At 42.5% G+C, this 18,965-nt stretch overlaps 1 protein-coding gene across 11 annotated transcripts in view; it reads left to right on the top strand.

Moving 5' to 3' along the window:
- The window catches only part of ATXN2 (ataxin 2), a 51,610-nt gene extending 32,645 nt beyond the window's left edge, over positions 1–18,965 (top strand). For 7 of the 11 annotated variants that reach the window (XM_061466397.1, XM_061466401.1, XM_061466395.1 and 4 more), the window contains 6 exons: positions 1,970–2,154; positions 2,737–2,869; positions 7,163–7,216; positions 12,577–12,722; positions 13,563–13,790; positions 17,168–18,965. In XM_061466397.1, coding sequence (XP_061322381.1) covers positions 1,970–2,154; positions 2,737–2,869; positions 7,163–7,216; positions 12,577–12,722; positions 13,563–13,790; positions 17,168–17,371 — 950 coding nt within the window. In that variant the 3' untranslated portion in view covers positions 17,372–18,965. The remainder of the gene's footprint in view (positions 1–1,969; positions 2,155–2,736; positions 2,870–7,162; positions 7,217–12,576; positions 12,723–13,562; positions 13,791–17,167) is intronic. The other 4 variants (XM_061466394.1, XM_061466396.1, XM_061466400.1 and 1 more) reach the window with 3 other exon arrangements.

Raw genomic sequence — 18,965 nt, 5'->3', positions numbered from 1 at the left:
TGCTATTTTAAATGCTATTTTTAATAAAGAGAAGTAAGTGGAAAATCTAGATAAACTAATTCAGCCAAAACATGCTAAGTTGGAGTAATGGGGAGTTGCTTAGTTTGGAATCTGATTTGTCAAACAGGAAAATGTCTCTCTCACTTGGAATGTTAGGGTAAGGTGATCATTTCCTATATTTCATAAACATCATGGGTTTGTGTAAAGGGAACCTTTCTGCACCAGTTTTCTCCACTGATTTACAGCAGAGCCCTCAGTAGTGCTTTAGTAGAGGGGGTTGTTGTGGTCAACAAGCAAAATCAGTGTTTCTTCAGAAAGAGTTCATGCTTCAGAGTATAGAGAGAAATTCAGAGTAAGAGGGAGATACTTCAGAAAGAGTATGTGATGCTGCTCTTCTGGAAGGAGCTTACTGCTGGTTCCAGTTTGTTCCTTTGCATTCCTTCTGCAACACTGAACAGCTGGACTAACAATGCCATGGTTTTAAGAAGTGACACCTGTGGCTGTGGAGGGGAGAACATGTGTGGTGAGATGCACTCTCTTCTGGGCAGTGCAGTGAAGAAGCAGAAAAATGCTGGTCTTGTTTTGATAGTCGTTTTTCACATAATGCTCTGATTCTACACAGTGCATGCTTTCTTGCAGTTTTATACAGTGGGTTGTGATGATAGGTTCCAGTGCTGCAGCTCCAGTCACTGGAGGAGGAAATTGTTTAAAAGAGCAGTTCTGCTGTGTGGAAATAAACAAGTAGCCTTTATGAATGGAGGGAAGACAAAACCCCACAATGTAATTCTGTTTTAAACCACACTAACTTCACTGTGGTCTGACCAGGAAATCTTCTGGTTGGTGACACTGATTGTTTTAATCAGAGATATGTTGCTGGGTACCCACTTGCTGCATGAGGCTGCTCTCCTGTTCTGAATTCCTTTCTCAAGTTCCATTAGTTTTGGATATCCATCCTGTGTGCAGCACAGTCCTGACGGAGCTGCATGGGTTGAAGGTCAGGGCCTTTACGCTGTTCCAGTTCCATCCTGTATTTACTCTTCTCTGTTGTTGATTTTCAGTGTAAATACAGTCATCACTGAGGGAATTTACTGACATCTTCAACATTTCCCTCCTTGCCTCTCTCTAAGGGCTCTGTCTACATTGCGCACTGCAGTGGAGTTCACAGGTGCTTGGGTTAGCATAGTTATTAGTTGCAGTCTCGCTGCAGCAAGCTGGAGCTCACCTTGAACTCTCATGCCCTATTGCTTAGTAGGCTGAATTAGTTTGTGCTCAGTGCCTGGCTGCTGTGGTTTGGTTGATTGTCTTACCAGGATAGCCCAGGTGGTCCCACACTACAGCGCTCTGCTCTCTTACTCTTTCTTTCCTCTAATTATTCCTACTCCTTTTCTTCTTGTAGGTTGATTTGTCCCCTTCAGTGTTGACTGTGACCTAAAAGTTGCTTTCTGCTATCCTGAGGGGTAGCACAGAGCTTAAAAGATGTGAATAGCTCTGACTGTGGCTGTGTGGAGACCTTCATTCTGCTCTCCTCAGCCATAAGCACAAGCAATTTTAACAGACTCAGATTTCCAGTTGATGGAACAGTTGCTGAGTAGTTCCCATAGAGGGTGAATTAAGCCTTTTGAAGGGGACAGGATCAAATTTGAATAACGTAGGTATGCTGATATAACCTTTCTCTTCTCTACTTATTCTTGACAGTCCTTCTCTCCCTCCACCTTTGTTCCTTCCTTCACAAAAAGAGCAGGCCTGGGTTTGTGCATGTATACACGGCTCAGAGGCGGTGATGAAAATCAGATGTTTGTTGGAGGAGCTCCTTTTCATGCTGTTCCTTTTTCATAGAGCTCTATTATGTGGTTAAAGCTGAGGCAAGGGTGTTCCACTTGGTCACAGTGACATTGTAATGTAAAACCCTTCAGGAAGATGGTCATTCGTTGTCCTGTGTTTCTAATATGAAGCACTGTTTGCTTTGTAGTACCAAATATGCCACAGCAACGGCAAGACCAACATCATCAGAGCACCATGATGCATCCTGCCTCAGCAGCAGGCCCTCCAATTGTAGCTACGCCACCTGCTTATTCAACACAATATGTTGCATATAGTCCCCAACAGTTTCCTAATCAGCCTCTTGTGCAGCATGTGCCACATTACCAATCTCAGGTAAGAGTCCTTTCACTCTACGTGGTAAGTCAAACCAGAAGTAATTAAATGGCTCAGTCCTAAGTTGTCTTCAGTCATAAGAAGTCGCTTAGAGCAGTTTCTGTGTTCTGATGGTGTCATGGTGTGCTTCAAAGCCTGTAACAGGCTGTAAGGTCAGTTTAGAAGTTGGCATTTATTACTGATCCTACCTTTTTAGCTCCTTCCAGGTCAAGGCCAGGACAGCTCCTAGTTAGGTGTTCTAAAAACAAACAATTCGGTGTACTGCTCTTACTTCAAAAGCTTTGAAATAGACATGATTGGATAAATACAGAATTAGATGCATAAGTTTAGTACATAATTCGAGTAGCAAAAGTCAGATATGCCAGTGGGTTTTGGTACTTTCTAGCCCACTGCAGAAAATACCCTTTAATTTTTAGGAACAACTGGGATAATGGTGCTAGTATGAAATCTGTAGTTTGCTCTGTATTTTAGTAAGGCTAAGCTATTGCTATTACTGTTTCTAAGTACATACTTGTTCAGATGACAGTAGGTTCTTTGTAATAGCCCTCCAATTAACTGTTTTCTTCTTTCTCTTGACTGCAGCATCCTCATGTTTATAGCCCTGTAATACAGGGCAACGCTAGAATGATGGCACCACCAACACACGCACAGCCTGGTTTAGTATCTTCTTCTGCAACACAGTATGGTGCGCATGAACAGACGCATGCTATGTATGGTAGGAAACGTTTTGTGTTATATGTAACTTTTTAAGTTCTTAACGTTGCGCAGGGATGTATTTAATCTCAAGCTTCAAACATGGGTATCATTCAGATTACACCAGTAGATGTGGTTTATATTTCATAAGATGATGAGCAGAGAGCATTGAAAACTGAGCCACCGGGTTAAAATGAAAACTCAAGTATGCTGATTTCAGTAGGATGCCAGTGACCAAGATGAAATTTCAACCTGGGAGCTGCTAAAGAATATCTGCCGAAAGAAGTTTGTTCAAGTTCCCTTGATGCTCTTGACACAACATCCCTTGATTGTTTCTTGATTATAATTAGGACTTGTTTTATTGCAAGGCTATGACCTCAGTTTCAAAACTTGACTTTAGTTCTGACAACTAGTGAAATGCTGTCCTTATACTACTAGCATTATTAACAGTATGAACACTGCTGTTTAAGCAAAATAAAACATGTGTTGCTTACCTTTCTTTTTTTTGGTAAGTCAAGGATATATGAAACAGCTCATGTATTGCTCTGACTTTGACAGTTATTCTCCAGCATTACCAGATGGGCGTATTTCACATACAGTGAAGTGCTGAAAATGTGGGTTACCTTGTTACAGAGTAAAATGTGAAAGAACTTCTAAAGCATTATAAATGTATGATAAATCAATGCCCAGTTTGGAGGAAAAAACCTCACTGCAAAACATGCTATTGAAAGAGGTAGAATCAAGGTTGCTAGAAGGCTTGGAAATTGTCATAAAATGTCAAAACAGCAGATGGTCTCTTGAAAACATGGCATTTCAATACTTGTTATAGCATCTGAAGAAGCCTTTTATTGGGTCACGTATATTATTGACTTAGATTCTAATAAAAGATTTTCTGTACCTTTAGACATCTTTGTATGTGTTCCAGTGCTTAGTTTTACACTGCTGCTTAATGGAAGTCCATGATGTGTCGTGAAAACTTACAAAGGCTGAGAATCTGAAGTTTAGTGTGGAATTAATCCTGATTTTAAAAAGTCTGTGTCTTGCCCATCTGAAAACATCCTGTCAGATCTCGGCAGTGGGATGGTAATAGAGCTGAGAAGCCAAACTGAGAGAGAGAAACCTTTTCTGACACTTGGAGGAAGAACATTTCAGCTCATTTGCGCTGAAGCTGAAATGGAAGTTACTTGGTAGAGATTAAGTCTTTCACAGGTCCTTGCTAATTGTGTAACTTTGATCTTTTCTACTCTTGTGCTTGAGGTGTCCATGTAAACAGATCTTCTTTTTCATTAGATTAAATAGAGTGAATGATCAAAGGCTTTCAGACCTTTATTGGTGAAAACTCTCCTCTCAAATCCTAATGAAAATAAAAACCAAACATGAGATAATCTGAGATACGGTTCAGAATGGTTGCATGTGACTTCCTAGCAATTTCTCATTGTGCACCATCCTTTTCTTCTGTAGCCAGTGGGTTCTACAGCATTGAAGTACAAGCCCAGTACCCTTGGTTGGCTTTGATCTGTAGATGTCTGTATAGTTTTATCACTGATACCCTCATTTACAACTGTTAGATCTCATTTCTGTGTTGGTTTTGCAGCTTGTCTGTTGTAGGTATGTGACTACCTACCAGTGCAAACAACTAAGTTGGGTCAAACTCGAATTCTTTGGTATTTTCTGCCATGTAATTAAATACTACGTTTCCAAGAGCACCTAATTTAACAGAAGTTGCATGTCCTCCTGTGTTCTTTCAAATAGCTACTTGGTGACTCTTCTAAGTGTTCTCCAACCTTCCCAGTAAACGATCAAGTGCTTGAAATTCTTGTTATTGAAACCGTTCAACACAGCTGGATCATGAACTCCATATGAGACACTTTTAAGAGTATGTTCTTGCCATGTGCAGATGTGTTTATTGCCTGGTGAGCATGAATTGGCTCAAATGTGCCCTTAACCTACAAGGTTTACAGTTAGCTACACACGAGCTGACTTCTGATGTAGTGCAGCACTGTCTCAATTCAGCCTTTTGCAAGTCTTCCATGTGCTGAGTACTTGAAGACCTTGCCTGTATGGATTGTGTTTCCTCCAAATGTGTCCATCTGTAACAGATGCACTTCAGCTTCCATTTATCAATATGTGAACTCTTGGGGAAAGCATAGAAATGCCTGAGGTGATAAATATAAGCTGCTTGTGGAGTACACTGCTAAAGAACAACGTGCTGGAATCATTCACATCTGATTGAGTGACTGTAAGAACGTATCCATAACTTATGTTCTGTATTTTGGGAATCTTAAGTTTGCCCACAGTATGTTTGGCCTCAGAATACCAATGCACTTTGATTCTGGTCCTCTTCTAAACGTAATCTGAGAGAATAACAACTTCCTGAGGAGCAACAACCACTGCTTTTGATTTCTGGAGCACTTGCTCCAACAAGTTCTCAGATTTCCTTTTGGCTCTTTAAAATTGGTGTTTGATTTTAAAAATATGTATTATTTATGGTTAAATTCATTTTTGCCCCCACTGATACCAGGATTCTGTGGGCTATAACTGCCCCTTTATCCTTCAAGGTGCTAGTGCTTTCTTTGAGACGACTCTTGGAACGTTCCCCTTTTTTCCTGCATGTGTGGTAGAAGAGGTCTGCAAGGACAACATTACTGAGACCTGGGGGTTGGGGGGCACTGCTTATGGAGCATTCTTAAAGGTGTGAAATGTTTTCTGGTGAGACCTGAAACTCCCATCTCCACCCATGGTTTGGGACAAGTTGCAAGTCTGTGGCAAGCAGTTACAGCCTGCCAGCGAAGAGAAATGCCTGTTGATCCATTGAGTGAACTGCCCTCACTGCCAGAGTTTGGGTTTTGTTTTCCTTCCTGTCCTGGCGAGAGATAGCTGAATCCAAAACACATGCTGTGACCTACACTTGTTGATAAGCACTCTTCCACTTTAAAGAAAAAGTATTTTTTGTCTAATGCTGTTTAATGGGATATTTCTGCACTTCTGGGATTTCCTTGCCAGTCGTTACAGTGTCCTGCTTCTGTTTGACAACCCGCTGTTGACAAGAGCTCAAGAGAAGCAGAGGAGCGTGGTCACCAATAGACCCACCTAAACCTGTGATGGAGGAGTGTATAAACCATTGGGTTTTCCCCCTCAAAACACAGTTGGGAAGGACAGTATTCAAGCATCTATTTTCCCATCTACCAGCCAGGTGCTAAACACATCTAATTACACACTTCAGCTTGTAACTTCTGGAGACGTGAGCCACTTAGATGTCCTTACCAAGGAGAGCTTGAAACGCAGGCACTGCTGAAGCAGAGCAGTACACGCACCTTTAACAGCCATACTCACATACCTGGCCATGGAGTTGTTGTTCTCACCCTACCTAACTGCATGTTGGTTTCAGAATGTATTGTCTGTCTCAGAAGTGTCGGCTCTGTGTGGTCTCCCTGATACCAATGTCCTTGGGCTGGAGTCTGCTGGCCATGGTTTGCAGTTTGACTCCGTGGTCTGTGTTGCACAAACACCCAAACTTGTCTTGTGCTGTTAGGAGAAAATGTGGGTGTCTCAGCAGAGGGTGGATATGTTCGTTCCTGTGACAATGACCTTGTGTTAGTTTTACCGTGTAGCTGAATTGCCTGTGTTTTCAGATAACTGGAGTCCTCTGGAAAGCTTACCTTTTGTGTTTAAAACCAAACTTGGGTAAAACCAGACCTTGGTTTTATACAGATGCATTCCCTGTTTTTTGTGCTCTCATTCCTGTCCCCATTCTCCCTTCCCCTTTCCCCTTCTGCATATGTTTTACTGGTCTGGTGTTGTCTCTAACTTTTATCTGGTTTCTGTCTCAGCAGTAGAGTTAATTCTATTACCCTGATAGTACAATGGTGGATATAATATAAGCCTCAGAGGATTCTCCAGGGACTAAGAGTGAACCAGTCACCAAAGGTGTCTTGGAACTGTTAAGAATGACAGTGATCTAGCTGAAAAAGCAGGGGGCCAATTTCTGTTTTAGTGTGATGACATTTTAACCTTCTTATTACAGTGGACTGTAATAGACCATTAATTGACATAAAGTTGATTTTTGTGTGACGTAAGAACTGAAGACCTCAGTGTCACAGTTAAGGAAGGCTTGCTTGAGACTTGTGTTGTTTCATCTCCACTCCTTTGTAAAACTAAATATCCACCTCTGATAGCACCTAAGTAAATAAAAATATCTGCATGGTTCTACAAGCTTAAAAAAGAAAACCTTAAAGCATTGACACTGACCTTTCCAGAAGACGGGAAGTATGCACGTGGCAAGAGGCTAATTTACCTTTCTATTTCCCAAATTCAGCATGTCCCAAAATACCATACAGCAAGGAGACAGGCCCTTCTTTCTACTTTGCCAGTGAGTTGGGTTTTTTGTACTAATTTTGATTGTACAGAAAAAGCACTTTCTAAAGAACAGATGTTAAAGGAATGGGACGTGTTGAGGGAACAAGTTTCCTTGCACCAAACCAGTGTGTGGAAAACTCAGGAAGGTTCCTTTCAATGGACAGGGGCGTGAAGCAGATTGATACAAGCACAGGAGGCTGATTTGTTGGCTTTTAAAATTGGTTTTGCATGTTGAATAATCTGACTTTACTACCCAGCCTTTTCATCCACAACCCAAAGTGAGCACTGCATGTGGATGGCCTTTCCTTAAAACGTGACTGAACTGCCTCACTCCCTTCCTTTCATGGCTCAAATGGGGTTTTTAAAACTTCACAAGTTATTCATCTTCCTAAAAGGAGAAGTGTCTTGTGCCTCATCTCTTTAAAACGCTGTGGCTCAAGTTCAGAGCCCCAGGGAGGAAATAACTTGAGTTGCAGCTGAGGTGAAGGAAGCTTTCTGTAGAGTTGCTTTGGAAGGAGAGCTGTGAGCAATGTACTTTGTCTTTATTGTAACAAGAGTGAGTAGATGAGGGCTCCTTGCATCAGATGCTTCCTCCTTGGCCGATGAACAGTATCTGTTACCTGGCTCCAGCACTCCTGTGTGGTGGTTCCTACATCAGTGTGAGCACTGGGAGAGGTGCTGATGTCCTCCACGCTCATGGTACGCCACAGCTAACACGGCCTTCAGTTACGTACGTATACTGGGAAAGGCAGATTAACTGATACCCACTGCCTTGTCTGTTGGTGTTCATCGTGGCACTTTGAGGAAGCTGGGGTTTGGGGGTGTCGTTGCAGGATGAGCTGTCGCTGTCACCCGAAACACGGGAAAGGAGGACTTGCAGTTTCAGGGTACTTCCGTGCTTGCTCCTGTCCTGCAGTGAGACTTGTTGCTGTGTGTGTCTGCAAGTCCATGCAGCCCATGCCAGGCACTCTCCTGGGGGTTTTTGAGTTAGCTCATGCAAGAGGGATGTGAGAAATACCACTTGTTCTCCAAAAATCTCTTCTGGAACAGACTCCCTGTGGTTCTTGTACAGCCCTGGTTCTGCGTGAGCTGGTGTTGGAGGATGCTGACCTGTCCTGTTTTCATGCCTCTTGGTTTGGTGCACTGAAATAACTTTACTAAGCTCGTTCCTTTCATGAGTAATCTTTTAAGTGGAGTCCACTCTACCTGTGTAAAATGACTTCTTGAAATGTTTGTGTTATGAAAGAAACATTTGCTATTTCTTTGCTTCCTACCATTCAGGTCTTTTAAATGTAGTTATCCTCACCATCTTACTGGGTCTGGCAATAGTTTTGAAGTTTGTTCACTGGTCAGTTCTTGAAAATAGGCTCTTCAGTGCATCTTTGGACGATGACCAACGATGACCAGCATTGGCACCATTGAAATTTCCTACCAGGGCAAGCACAAAATTACAGGATATGGGTTTTGGTTTTTTTTTGTATCTACCCTCGTAGCTGGGAGTTCTGCTTGATTTCTGCTGCTCTGACCTCTTTTGATTTCAGCTCCTTCTGTGGGTTTGATGGCTGCCTGCTCCTTGTTTGCCTCTCAGAGAAATGGGTTGCACTTTTGTAGAGTTGAATTCAGTAATTCAGTCCATCTGATGTTTCTGCTCACTTCATTACCCAGTCACTTTCCTTCACTGTCTACCCCTGCCAGGTTGGTGCAGTTGAATAGTTCATGGTAGGAAACAGCTTGATCAAAAAGATGCTAAAGTGAAGCAGATTATTAGCCCAGGGAGTATTTTAGGGGGAGAGGGAGTTTAAGGCAGAAAGGGTGAGAAAAACAGTGTGTTTGTACTGGAGTGAGCTGAGGCTACTTGCAGCAAGGAGATACACAGAGCTGTTTTGTCCTTTCCTAGAGCTTTCTCAGCACTTTCTTGGATACTAGATGGCCATTTGGAAAATGTCCAAAGCACTAAGAATTGGGAGAAAATGTTGGATAATTGGTGATTTATTGTGGTTTTTCTTCACCTCCTGTCTTACCTTGTTTGCTCTCTGATACGTGGAGTGAGCTGGTGTGATGAGCAGGCGAAAATCCTTGACATGAGTCACAGTGAAAGTGCTTTAGTTGCAGCTAAGCAGGTGAATTTCTCATGGCTGTTTTGCAAGGCTTCTTTCACAGGCTTGCTAGTCTCATAGAGCTCACTGGCTTGTCACGAACTATTAATTGCACTAGCTCAACGTGGAAACCCTTTTACATCCCTGGAGTTGAAGTTTGAACCCTGCTTCTGAGCTAACAAAGATCCGTGCATGTATTTCAGACTTGCTGCCACTCGCCCTGAGCCCTGCTTCATTTGTATGCAGTCTCAGTCCAGGATTTAGATAAGTGTCCAAATACCATTTTTTGAAAGGCACTTTTAATGCTACTATTAAAACATGATTTGCAGCAGCATCTGAAGTAGTTTTAACCAAACTTGCAGAGTTTATTGGAGTAATTTGTTAAGGAGAAAATGGGGGAGAGGAGAAGCTAAGGAAATAAAAATGCCTCAGTGTAAAATACCCGGTATTTCCAGTGCGAAGCTATAGATAAAAGATGTTAAAAGGTTATGGAAGAGCTGCTTTCTGACAAAACCTTCATCCTCCCCCTGCTTCTGTATCTATTCTTTAGGGTACTATTCCTAGGTTTAAGTGGTTTCTTAAGAGGGAAGTTCTTTGTGAAGTTTTATTGTATAATGTATCTGTTTCACAGTAACTCAGTTTATTATTCTCTCGGCTATGAAGACGTGAAGGATGAATTGCAGGAATGGTTGAGGAGAGCACTGCATTATTTCAGTGGCTCTTAACAAGGAATGTGGCAGGATGTGGGGAGCCTTGAATATCTTACAACTTGGAATTAAATTTTCATATACATTTTAAAGCCTCTTGAATGGAGTCGAAGTCAATTTGTAGTCAGGCATGCCAGCGCTGTGGCTGAGGCAGTGGGATGAGAGCTGAGGAAGATTGCTGGTAGCAGTGCCCTTTGGCAAGCAAGTCAATCCCTCTCTGCATTTATTTCTATTACTTCGGCAGAGGTAATAACTTCTGGCCTTCTGCAGAGTGTGGATAATAACGAGGTTGAGAAATTTGCCTGCTCTGGGAAACCAAAAACTTCATGCTGTAAAAATGATCAGTGTGTCCATTGATGATCTTCACACAGTCATTGTAAGGAGCAGTGTTCGAAAGCCAGACTGAAGCGTGGTGGGGATGCTGCTGCAAAATAAGTTTTAGTAGTGATATATATATATATATATAAAGCCTTTTCTTGCATTTGAAAGCTTAACAAAGTGCTGTGGAAGAAAATATTGGTGGTTTTGACAATATGCATAGAAAACACTAAGATGTTTTCAAACACTTCTCAGAGGTGCTCGTGGTGTATGAGTATGTGCACTCGTGCTTAAGTACACTTACATGCTCATGCATATGTATGTTACTATCACCTCCAGACTGTAGGAGTTTAGGGATACAAATATCTATGAAGTTCATCTGCATTAATAGCCTGAAACTGCAGTGCACATCACTGTTGGACCATTTGCTCAGTGAAGACTTAATGGAGCTTTCAAGACAGCAGGGCGGGATTAAGTGAAATGTGGTAGGCAGTTGTTTCCTAAAGGAGAGACTTTCATAATGGCCTGGGAGAGGAATCTCAGTTAGGCAAAAAGATGCTGTCTGGATGTATTCTGGCAAGTTTGATTGTTAGAAGTAGCATTTGTATGCTTAATAGCAAGCCAAACTGGAGGAAAACAAGTATTTGCACAGGGTAGTATTGTGTCAGGGCTGGTTAATGGAGCACAGTAGGGTTGCTGTCTTTTTGAGACTTGCTTTTGCTGAACAGTATCGTGCTTTCAGATGCAGCTCCATCTTTGTCCATTTTCTCCACCCATCTTGCCTTTCATCCTTTCTATGCAGTCAGGCAGTTGTGTGTATTCATGAACTCGGAGGCCAGCACAGTGACACTCTTCAGGAGCTGCAGCAACCAGTTCCTTGTGAAAGGGAGATAAACCACACCTCACTAGCTGTGAATACACCAGGCAGATGGCTGCAGCGTAACTCAAGGTTTCTCCCTATGCCCTGCTTTTCAAGTTTATTTACTAGGGGAAGGAAACACCACTTGAAAACCCATTGCTGCTAAAGGTATGCAACAGGCACTTCATTGGCTATCAAGTTCTCGTCTAATACACGCCCCATTAAATAAGCTGTAACCCAGTAGTAAGCAGTAATTAGATTCAGTCACAACTACAAAAAGAAATAAAGAAGAGTAGCAGGAGCAGGTTGATAGTTTGCTTGGACTGTTTTGTCAGTAAAACCAGCCTCTGTCTTGGCAAGCTGTAACATAGGAGAGGGTAGCGTGCATTGTCACGTGCAGAAGTGTAGTTGCAAACTGGTTGTTGCAGAAGATCTAAAAGCAATGAGGGGAACAGGCAAAGCATCTTCATTTCCTTAGGGCCTTGCTGTCTGGTTGCATGTTTTGTGTTTAAAGGAAGGCTTGCTATCAGTATGGCTTTTCATACTTAGATTCCCTCAAGGAAAAAACCCTAAACTACCTAACGTGGCCCGTTTCGAAGCAGAACAGAGCAGGGCTCTTCAAGGAGGAGCTTGTTGATGTTAGTTTGTTGTTGGAGACTGGTATGGCTGTAGCGACAGATGTGCGTTTACTGGTGTGAAAGTTCTGTGGTGTTATTCCTTTTTTATTTGCTACTGTTTCAAGGAATTAAGGATTTCATAGAATGTGAAGATCCAGACCAGGCTCTAATTGGCCTTGAGGGGAAAGGCAAGATACGTTATTGTAGTACAAGATACTGGCTTCAGCAAAACTTTGATGCTCAAGCAGCCTCAGTTTTCTCAGCTGTTCTTGTATATACTGTGTGTCCCTGTAGCTCTTCTACATGCAGTGCATATACTTTACACTGACTGTACTGTGAGCAAGTTCCAGAAGAGTAGCATGGTGAGGTTAGCCAGGTATAAGGCCAAAGAATTTTTTGGATGGTGGAAATAAAAATGGCTTGTAAGACCTTTGAAAAGTCTGCTTCAGGAAAAACTAAATTGTATGAAAACGATGAATTTGATATTTTAAACGAAACCAAAATGCTGCTTTGTTCTGTGTAGTATCTGTTACATTGTCAAACTAGGGAAGATGCACTGTCTAATTATGGTTATTTATAGACTTTCCTGCAAAACCAAACTACACAAAAGGTAAGAACTCAGCTATTTGCAAGATAAATACTTTTTATAGAAGGGGGAGGGAATATATTTACAGTATTTATAGTTTGAGCTGTAGTGCAACCTTCAAGTGCAGATGGTAGCTTGATGAGATGCATGTCTTGTATCTGTTGCTAAATGTTTTTCTCTTTCATCCTAGTTTCCACTGGCTCACTTGCTCAGCAGTATGCCCACCCTAATGCTACCCTGCATCCGCATCCTCCGCATCCTCAGCCTTCTGCCACACCAACTGGCCAGCAGCAAAGCCAACATGCTGGAAGCCACCCTGCTCCTAGCCCCGTGCAGGTAATTGAGGGAGTGAATGTTTTTGCATTGTGTTTGACATGCTCTGCTGGAAGGTATTGCATCTGATGCTTGGCATTGATATATTGATTTATTTGAGAGGAGAAATGGTAGGAAACAAACTGCCTGTGACAGATCGCATGGGGGACTTGTCTAAATTCCCCTCTATTTTCTGAAGGTTGGAAATAGAGCTGTATAATGTAATCTTTCTCTGCTTGCAGTGGCAAGGTGATTATCTTATAATGTAGTTTTCTTAGATGAGCCAGCAGGGAAACTCATGGAAGTCCTTTTTCCTTAGTAAGGACTAACATCGTAGAGTCCAAGCATCCATTTCTCCCCGTTCGCAGGGGCTGAGGCATAGTTTGTTTCTGTGTTAACGATTAAGGAGGGATCAGAGTTCTGTCAGAGCTTTAATACGAGTGGGGTTACAATGGGAAACAGCAGATCAATGCTAAGAATTGTTTGCTTGTATTTTGTCAAAGACAAGCAGCTGAAAACGAAACAGTCCTTGCGATAGTGCTGCATGCCTGAGTTACCTACTGGTAGTGACTTTGGGCTGCTGAGTGCAAATCTGAAGTACATCCAGCTCCGTGGTGGCAGGTTCTCCTTGGTTTTACCTGGCAGTGTAGGTTCTATTTCCCAGATTTGTGCTTACATGATTTCCTAGTGCAAGGAGAAAGTGAGCCTGGTGGATTTGAGATGAGTTTCCACATGCCCATAGATGTGGTGACCCTTTTGCCACTTTTGAGAGCGGTTGTGCAGACCTTTCTTACTGTAGTTAACAGAACAGATGTGTCTCGCTTCTGGAGCATCAGCTAAACCATCTTCTGTCTTTCTTTGCAGCATCATCAGCACCAGGCTGCTCAGGCACTCCACCTGGCAAACCCACAGCAGCAGTCGGCAATTTACCACGCAGGTCTAGCTCCAACCCCACCTTCCATGACGCCAGGCTCCAATACGCAGTCTCCACAAAATAGTTTTCCTACAGCACAACAAACAGTCTTCACCATTCATCCCTCCCATGTTCAACCTGCATATACCAATCCGCCACACATGGCCCATGTCCCCCAGGTAAACACAGTTTAACAACCTTCAAGACTAAATGTCTTAATGCCACAAAAGTTAGGACAGTCGGGCCTGCTGAAGTGATTTCCATTCTGTCACCTCTCAGCACAGACTACCTGTTGTGTTATTTAGGTTTTCTGTCTGTACATTGCCTTTTATTTAGCATTTTACAAGAGATTTGGACCTCAGCTTCCAACACCCAGTGCATCTACAACTGTAGTTTAATGAAGACATCTTAAGCTGGCACTGCTACTGAAAGAAATTGAGCTCTCTTCCCAGTACTTGGCTCCCATCCCTGCCCTGCCCCACCATTCTGCTCACAGAACTCTTTGGCCATGCAGCAAACCAGACTGGGGACATGATTCACCTGAAGTGTGCCTCCCCTGCCCCCATTTTAGGCTGTTCCTCAGTCAGATCAGTTCACTACTCAGGTTCACTGCATGAGCACAGGAAGAGCTGGCATACAGAAAGGTTGGAGGTGAGAGCTTGAGCGGAGGAAGGCTGAATTGCTGCTTTTGGTGGCAGTTTTAGGCTCTGCATTGTAGTCAAATATATACAGGTACATCCAGTAAAGGATGTAACACAGGATTTCTAGGGAATAGCAAGGCACTGCAATGGGAGATAGGTGAGATTCAGTTCAGATGACTGCAAGACAATCCTTGCTGAAAGAGAAAACAGTGTGTGCCTCCATGTGTGTGTGTGTGTGCGCGTGTATGTCTGTGTGTGGTTCTAAACGACCTGCTTAGGCAGAAGATCCCTGGTATTTGTTGGGCAACCTAGCGACAGTCCTTGCTTCAGGATCAGAAACCCACTACTCTAAACTGCTCCCTTGTGGTCAACTCACTGAAAAAAACCCCTGGATTTTGGGAAGGGAAGCACGTGATTGATTAATAAAGAGCTCTGCGTAAAGCAGCCTTACAAAGATTTTCTTTGTATCTAAATCTCATGGATTTAGTGTGCTTTGTCAAGGAATGACAGTTAATTGGGAATTTGCCTGCACAATTTCTTCTTCAGACCAAGTACTTGGTCTTCTCATACAGGTTAACAATAGTTTGGGATATCATGACTAACTGTAATTAGGGAGGTTAGTCTAATAGGTGTCCCGTCCCTTGCAGAATTCTGATCAGGTCTTTGCTTTGGTCCCTTCATTAAGCCAATGAACTACTAGTTATTTAGGAATTGTTTTACTGATGTTGAGTTTTGAGCTTTTTTATTCTGTTGGGCTTTTAATATCTCTGCTTCTTTACTCTGGGAGGATAAGGAGGGTGTCCACACTTGACTACTCTTGCCCTGTCCTCCCAGGCTATGGTTTCTGCCAGGAACAAGATTTCTTTCTCTGCTCTGGTGTGATGACACTGGTGTGAATGCCTAGATTGTAGGAGCTTCTCGGGGTGCCCTGCATGCAACCCTTGGGAAGGGTCTTTGCTGCAAGCTCCTGGGTTAGTGGCATGTTCAGTGCTGTGCCTTGCAACATGAAACATGTTGGTTTCAAGGTCAGCTTAGAGGTACGCATCACGGCCAGGCCCGTGCCTGCGCTACGGATGTGACCATTGCCTTCCTTTCTGTGTGCCAAGCACTTAATAAGCAAAACTTGCTAAAGCAAATCAGATGCAACTTTTAGTCTGTTCAGTCAGGATTTTTAGCAATGCCTGCTAAAAGGAATGCCTGCCTCCCCCTGGGTTTTTGACTTACGCAGTCTCTTCTGCTGTAGTTTTCATAGGATGAAAACTACGATCTATCCTCCATGAGATTGACCCCAAACTAACTGACTTTATCAAACAAAGTGGCTTCCTCAGACATCTCTAGTGAAGGAACAACTACAGTTGTGTTAAGAAATTTTAGATGCATGTAATTATTCCATGGTGGGGAAACTAATCACTGGATTTAATAGTTCCTTAGCAGCCTCATTTCCAACTTCCGAACACCACTCTGAACTACCATGTGGTAGGAATCTCAGTCAGGCTAACACAGGGGATGGGTTGAATGTCCCTTTAAGTGAACAGATGAATCTGGAGCTGTTAGATATCTCACTTGAGAAACAGTACTTTAAAATTCATTAGAGTCCTGTCAGCTGCCAATTTGCAAAGCGTTTTGAGCCACAGCAGAACACTTTCCTCCAATGTGTGTATCGAATGCAGCTGCTATATGAATAGCTGCTTTATAACGATGGCTGCTATAATAGCATGTTTGTCAAAGGAAAAATGGTGCTGATCCTGAAAGGTATTTCTGTTTCACAGCCTTATCTTCTAAGCCTTTTTTAGAGCAAGAGTGAGATTTGAATTGCAGTTCCTGCCTTTAAAGGCTTCTTGAGTGCTACTAGTCCAGCGCAAGTCTGATAAAGAGTTTGAGGAATGTCTGTGATGAGTCAAGTAACCCTTTTTGTCTTGAAGAAATAAAATTGTAGCCACCACCCTGCTATCTGTCTTTACTGGCATGTGAAACTTGGGAGACTGCGGTTCCTGCCCCGTGGTGCTCTGTTGATGGGATATGGTAGAAGGACAAAGCAAGCCTTAGATAATAAATGCTTCCCCCGCCCACCCCCAGGAGAAAACCCCCTGAGAGCTCTAAGAGTTCCTTAATGTTTTGTGCTTTTAAGAAACTAGTGTTTACTAGCTTTTAAAACCAGAAACTTGATGACCTCTAGAGTCCTAGTCTGAGCTAAAGAAGCCAGCTGACAAGTTACTGAACTTGTTTGCCAGGAGGTGATCAGCCATCCTAAAGAGTAATCTCTTTTTTCCTCTGAGACTTAACTCTGATTGCTTTAGATTACACAAGGACTTTAACTGTGATGAGCTTAACTGGAAACAGAACAAAGCTGCCCTAACAGTATAAAGGGATTAAATCATCTTAGAAGGACTGCTTCGATGAACGATAACGTGGGCACAGGTCACTGGAGAGAGTGGTTTCCAGGGCAGGGAGCCACCAAAGAATGTGGAGTTGTGCAATGAGGAAGGGATGCCAGACTCCCAGCACGTGTGAAGTTCGTGTCTGTACCCGTCGCATTCTCTGCGTAGGAAGTGCTTTGATCCAGGTTAACTAACAGAAACGTGTTGAAGATTTGCTGCTGAGGTTTTGTTTGTTTGGGTGTGTTTTGGTTTTGACCCCGCTGTTTAATGCTGGCACTTTCTCCCAGCGCTCACTGTCCAAATGGCTAAAATTAAGACTGTGACTCGGAGCCAGCAGTAAAGATTTAAGCCCTTTTTTTGTTGTTGTTTTGTTATTATTTTTTGTGTTAAGATCTCTGACTTAATCCCTGTCGCTAATCTAGTTAAAATGGAGTAAATCTCCAGCTTTACTGCTACAGCTGGAGAAAAACTTGACAGTCATGTGGCCAGGAGTGATGCCTCCTTGTGACCATTATACTAAAGAGCTCTTTGTTTCAGGCTCATGTACAGTCAGGAATGGTTCCTTCTCACCCAACTGCCCATGCTCCAATGATGCTAATGACGACACAGCCACCTGGTGGTCCCCAAGCCGCCATCGCTCAAAGTGCACTACAGCCCATTCCAGTCTCGACAACAACACATTTCCCCTATATGACGCACCCTTCAGGTGAGGAGTGTGTGCCCGGGAGACCTGCACCGTAACTGAGCCAGGTCGTAGTAGTGAAAAGAACTGTTAGAAACCAGATGTGGGGAAAAAGGAACAACAAACAAAAACCAACCTTAAAGATGTCCTGGTAGAGTGCTGAAGGCAGACTGCGTTTGCGTTTGTGCATTGCCAACCCAAATGTGAGCCTAGATAAGCGTTACGAGATGCAGCTAATTGAGCAAAGACTTCTCTACTCCAGCTAGAGAGAAGCTAACTCTGCAGACGCTGTGGGATGAGTTCTTCCAGGTTTTGCCATGGTTTGGCCGTGGGGGATGGACTGTCTGTGTAGCCTGTTTATAATGCTCTGAGCTTTTATTAAATGCAAAGGGATCGGCCGTGAGGATGCGAGTGAAAACGTTGCTTGGGGGTAGAGCTGTTAGACTGAATAAAGTGACAGCTGAAGTCTAGCCTTTAATTCAGAGTAACGTTCTGCAGCTTTACTTTTCTGGGGGAAGAGGAGGTGCTGAATGACTTCTTTCTGCTTTAAATTTAACCTTACCTTTAGGTTTCTTTCTTACTCATTTCCAAACAGCCTCTGAACTATTGTAGCAAAGTAGTTACCTTGCTCTTGTTTCTTGGGGGATGTGTGAGCAGAACAAAGCTGCTGTCTGCGGGGTTAGGTAGGGAAGCGAAACCATCCAAAGGACATCTTGCTATGCAGGGTTTTGTTTGGTTCTCTAATGTAAGACGAAAAGGAGAGCAAAACCAGAAAGGAAGCAAAGGAAAAGAGACAAAGTTGCGCTCAGTTGTTGTCCTGTGACCAACTTAATAGCAAACTGTTGTGTGGCTTGCCAATTTATTATTTACATTTGAACTTTTTTTTTACAGTACAAGCCCACCACCAACAGCAGTTGTAAGGCTCATCTGGAATAACTGAAAGGCTGGATACCTTTTGTAGGCCAAATACCCTCCTTCTACTGCTTCTGCCAACTGGAAGCACAGAAAACCTAGAATTTCATTTTATTTTGTTTAAAAAAAAAACAAACCAAACCATCACAAAAAAACAAAAAAAAAAAACAAAAAAACAAAACACAAAAAGGAAATTGATTTCTTGTAACATCCACTAGGAATGCTAACAGTTCATCTTGCAGTGGGAGAGATTCGGACTGAGTAGAGGCATGTAGGAACTTGTGGGCTATTCCATAATCCCATGCACTGTATCTTTTTGAGTCCTGCAAGTGCCCCAACTCTGCTTGCTGAAAACTGGAAGTTATTTATTTTTTAATGACCCTTCAAAGTTACGAACTCATCAGCTAGCGAAAGAAGTAACAAGAGTGATTCTTGCTGCTATTCTCACTAAAAATCAAGACTCGGAGATCCCTTTTACTTCTCACTAAACTTGAAACAGGTTCAGTAAAAAAAAAAAAGAGAAAAAGAGACAAAAAAAAAACCACCAACCCACCACCACCAAACCCCAGCATTCTAATCGTCAAACTGATGAGTTATTATTTATAAATCACGTTTGATGAGAGGATCACTATCGTGAGACAGTGATGTAACTTTTAAGTTAAGAAAAACTTTTACTTTGTAGATAATATAAAATAAAAACTTAAAAAAAAATTAAAAAATAAAAAAAGTTTTAAAAACTGA

This window comes from Pezoporus flaviventris, unplaced genomic scaffold (assembly GCF_033815535.1).
Source record: "Pezoporus flaviventris isolate CSIRO_AGI_PZ_B2104156 unplaced genomic scaffold, CSIRO_AGI_Pfla_v1 ptg000041l, whole genome shotgun sequence".
In the NCBI taxonomy this organism is placed as follows: domain Eukaryota; kingdom Metazoa; phylum Chordata; class Aves; order Psittaciformes; family Psittacidae; genus Pezoporus; species Pezoporus flaviventris.
Note: the sequence above shows the minus strand (reverse complement) of the source record. Positions and strands in the feature narration are given on the sequence as shown.